The sequence below is a fragment of the Grammomys surdaster genome, unplaced genomic scaffold, assembly GCF_004785775.1.
Source record: "Grammomys surdaster isolate TR1022 unplaced genomic scaffold, NIH_TR_1.0 65, whole genome shotgun sequence".
Taxonomy (NCBI): Eukaryota; Metazoa; Chordata; class Mammalia; order Rodentia; family Muridae; genus Grammomys; species Grammomys surdaster.
In genome coordinates, this window is record NW_021604567.1 from 16553733 (window position 1) to 16558365 (window position 4633).

The 4633-nt window shown below is 36.7% G+C and overlaps 1 protein-coding gene across 1 annotated transcript in view; it reads right to left on the bottom strand.

Moving 5' to 3' along the window:
- The window catches only part of Uggt2 (UDP-glucose glycoprotein glucosyltransferase 2), a 119614-nt gene that overhangs the window by 73877 nt on the left and 41104 nt on the right, over positions 1–4633 (bottom strand). The window contains exons 13-15 of the mRNA XM_028771534.1: positions 3763–3882; positions 2922–3007; positions 2341–2476 (exon numbers count right to left, since the gene is read on the bottom strand). Coding sequence (XP_028627367.1) covers positions 2341–2476; positions 2922–3007; positions 3763–3882 — 342 coding nt within the window. The remainder of the gene's footprint in view (positions 1–2340; positions 2477–2921; positions 3008–3762; positions 3883–4633) is intronic.

Consider the following 4633-nt stretch of genomic DNA (forward strand, 5'->3'; position numbering starts at 1 on the left):
TGTCTGTGTGGTATATACATGTGTGCCTGTGTCTGTGTGGTATATACATGTGTGTATATATCTCTGTGGTATATACACATGTGCATGTGTCTGTGTGGTATATACACATGTGCATGTGTCTGTGTGATATACACACATGTGCATGTGTCTGTGTGGTATATACACGTGTACATATGTCTGTGTGGCATATACATGTGTGTGCATGTGTCTGTGTGGTATATACACATGTGTGCCTGTGTATGTGTGGTATATACATGTGTGTGTATGTGTCTGTGTGGTATATACATGTGTATGTATTTCTGTGGTATATACATGTGTGTGCATATGTGGAGGACAGAGAGTGACTTGGGATATCGTCCTCTCTTACTCTACACTGACCCTAGAGCTCACTGTTCATCTAGACTGGCAGGCCAGGGTACCCCTGGGACCTTCTTGTTGCAGTCTGCACACAAGCAGTGGGGTTATGGTGGGCACTGGCAGACAGAGCCTTGTTGTGGGTGTGGCAGTCCTGAACCTAGGGCCTACTCCATGTGCACCAAGCACTTCCCCCACTGAGCCTTCTCTCCAGTTCTCATCTCTTCCTTGAGGAAAATGTCATCATTGATCTTTTGTTTGAAAAAGAATTTAAAGTTGGGTAAGTTTGGAAGGGGAGAGGAGCTGGAGGGCTTGGAGGGAGAAGAATATGATTATAATATACTTAAATTTAAAAATTATTTTAGATAAAAATATAATTTGAAAAATGTTACTGATCCTGTTTTACGATTTACATGCAGATCTAGGGATGAAGCCTCTGGTTTCAAGTATAATGTGTTTTTCTAAGAAATTCAGCATTATTCTGATCATATGGTAGACAATACATAGCAGACAATTCAAGTGCAAGTGATAGTTACAAACTATGATAGACACATTAATCTCTAATGTAAAATGATTATATAGATTCAATATTGGTAATGTTCTCACTTTCTCAGTGATTTTTTAAATGTTATGGATTATTTAATGAGTTCTTAGCAATCTGTGAATTTTCTTTGCAATACATTTCCAGACTCAGTATGTATCTTGTTTCAGTTTATATTCGAAATGTGTTTCTTTCTTATGTGCATTGGTATTTTGCCTGCATGTCTGTTTGTGTGAGGATGGTAAGTCTCCTTGAACTGGAGTTCAGACAGTTGTGAGCTGCCACATGGGTGCTGGGTATTGAACCTGGGTCCTCTGGTAGAACAGCCAATGTTCTTAACCATTGCGCTATCTCTCCAGCCCCTTGTTTCAGTTTTTTAATACAATATGGATCCTTTTACAATAATACAGATGAATACTAATGAAAAGTCCAAGTGAAATCAAGTCTCTTAGAAGCCCTTATAGCAACCAGTAAGTTAGTAAAATTAAGGCAGATATATTATTGACACATATTATTACATAGCAGTAGTGTTCAGAGGAAACTGTTCCCCTATTGGGATATTTGCCCATCACTCGCCTTTTAATTATCTTTGATGGTGATCAGTATACTACTACAAACTCTTAGATAATACAATTTTAATGCAAAAGTAGCAAAAAAGCAAAACTAAGTATGTGAGCCAGTCTATAGACTGTACTCAGTGATTTAAAACTCTACTTACAAAACACTCATCTGTTATTTTCCCTTAGCCATATTCTTAGAAATGTCGACCTTTTCTTTATCATTTCTTTTCCAGAATCACTATTATCTCTTTTCAAACAGCATGCTGTCACTCACTCATCTGGTCTTTGAGACTGTCTAGGAACCACCTATTACATACATGGTCCTTCAGAATAGCTGATATCAACCTGTGGGTTTCCATCCATCTGGGGGTCACAGATCACATATCCTGCATATCAAGTACTTATATTTCATTTCCTAATAGCAGCAAAATGATGAAGTACTAGTTATGAAGTGGTAACAAAACAATGATATGGCTGGGGTCACCACAGCATGAGGAAGCGCACTAAAGGGCACAGCACTAGGAAAGCTGGGAGCACAGGTTTCAGTGTCTTAGTCACTGCATCACTAACTTTATTCAAGGTATAGCTCAGGAAATCATTTCACAAAACACTGTCCATTGTGGTTTTCTCTAGTTTACACATAGACAAGTTAAATACTTACAAGGTTAGATGAACCTCACTCAACTGATATACTTAGGTAGAGGCTCAGCTGCCTACTTATAATATTGAGACAATGGTACATATTTCATTAGACTGTTTGAGGAATCAAATTTATCTGTACTAACTTCCAGGAACATTTTCATATATTTAAAATGACACAATAATAAATATAGAGATAAAAGAAAATTGTTTATTCTGAAAACCTTATCTAGTGCATAAACTCACATGTGTCATAGAAATAAATGCTTCTGATATATCATATTTTTCTTCAATATAATTGAAAGCTCGCCAAAGGGCAACTCCTGCATCTGTTGTTCCATCAACTTCATTATCCACATTAAGAATGAACACAAAACCAATTCTGGAAAAAGAGGATTAATCAACAATGTCACAACCGTCTCTTGAATAACAGTAAATTGTGACTTAAAATACTACACTGCAGCATCCAGCTTAGAGAAATGCATTAGATACGGGAGAAGAGAATATTATTTGAAAAGTTTGATTATAATGTCTACGTACCCAAATACTCACAGCTATGACAGTCCTGCAAACTGTCAATCACACTCGAGCAGGCCTAAGACCTTTCCAGAGTACTCATACCATCTCCTCAGCAAGCGGACAGATATGTAGGCACCGTTCAGCTTTGATACGGGGCCTCCCATGAAGGCACACAGGGTGCTGTACAACCCAGGCCTCGTTCTCAGTGTGACACCTGCTGCTTTAGACACCACAGCCACACCCTCTGTGACACATTATAAGCAGTACTAGACTTACTTTGTAGTTTAGTAATATAAATTTACAATTACCGAAGAGGAATTTCATTCAAGTAAAAACATTCTGCCAAATTTATATAGTCCAAGGTATATTCTTGTGCAGGATCAATAAACAGAACCTAGAAGAATAAACAAAATAATTATTACAAGACTTAGAATTTACAGGAAATTTAAATATAGTCTAATTTTTGCAATTTAAAGTATGAAATTCAAGATGCAAGATTTCAAAAACTAGCTTGAATATATAAAAATCTAATAATTTGTAAAGTTTTATTATAGTTATATAGAAAATATAATTATACATGGAATCTTAAAAAGATTAAAGATTTTTTGTGGATATACAGTATAAATATATATTTCCTACAAAATGAAAGACTTCATTTCCCATGTTCGTTGACCTTTCTGTGAAGATTTTAAAAACTGCATAAACACGACTGCTTCCTGAGGAGTCTTCCAGGAAACAGACACAGAGTTCCTGTGAAAGCTAAACACATACAGTGCAGTCCGAGCTGTCTCTCTGCATACTTCAGAATTCAGAAAGGTTGTTTGCATATTTAGAACTGTAATAATGAACCAATAAATATTTATGGAAAATGGAATTTACATACTTATCTTGACTACTAAACTTCAAAATATAGCATAAGTTAAAAATTCCTGTGAGATAATGTACAAATATCATTATAAAACTATATGAAAGACGAATAACAATTAACAAATCAAATGTAATTATTGATTTGAGACAGCCACTTTAAGCCTGCTGTACCAAGCAAGTACTCCTTACAGTCCACGTGACTACAGTACACCCAACAGGAAGACAATCAAAGGGAATGCCATCTTTATAAAAATTATATAAGAATTAAAATACAAAACTCACCAAATTATGAAAATTACGCCTTACAGAAGGGACTGTTCCATGTAATACTGGTTTTAGAAATTCCCAACAACTTGTAGGCCAATTACTATACAAATCATCATTTTCTAAGTCATTAATCCACTAGAAGAGAATCCAGAAAAATATTAAAGCTGCGTTAAGATAACAGTACCATCACTTTCAAATTTAGAATTTTTTAACTGTATTAAATCACAAATGTACACACAGATTTTTCTATGTTTCTGATATAAAAAGTCAACTGAATAAAGAATATATCACATATGACAACTGTATGCTTCCAAAACCAAATAAAAACTTTGGCTCATTAAAAAAGAAAGGTTTGTTTCAGCTGAAATGATGTGTCCTGGTTGGTTGATGGTGGGGAGGGCGGTATGAGGGTACATGTGGATGCATACGCCTGCAAGGCCAAAGCCGCAGGTTGTCTTGGGACAGGACGCAGAAGCTACAAGCCTTGTAGGCCATCTGACTCCGGTCAGATGACCCAACCTTGGAAACTGAGCTTGGGTCCTCTGCAAAACCAAGAAGCACTCTTAACCAGCCCCCATTCTACAGCCTTATAGTTAAAACTATCGACTGCTTTCCCTCAAGTGTTCTTATGGAGTATATTAACCATCCTATGAAGCCATTATAAAAGCTGAAGAAGGGGCTGGAGAGATGGCTCAGAGGTTGAGAGCACTGGCTGCTCTTCCAGAGGTCCTGAGTTCAGTTCCCAGTAACCACATGGTGGCTTACAACCATCTGTAATGGAATCTGGTGCCCTCTTCTGGCTTGCAGGCATATATGCAGGCAAAACACTACATGATTGATAGATAGATAGATAGATAGATAGATAGATAGATAGATAGATAGATAG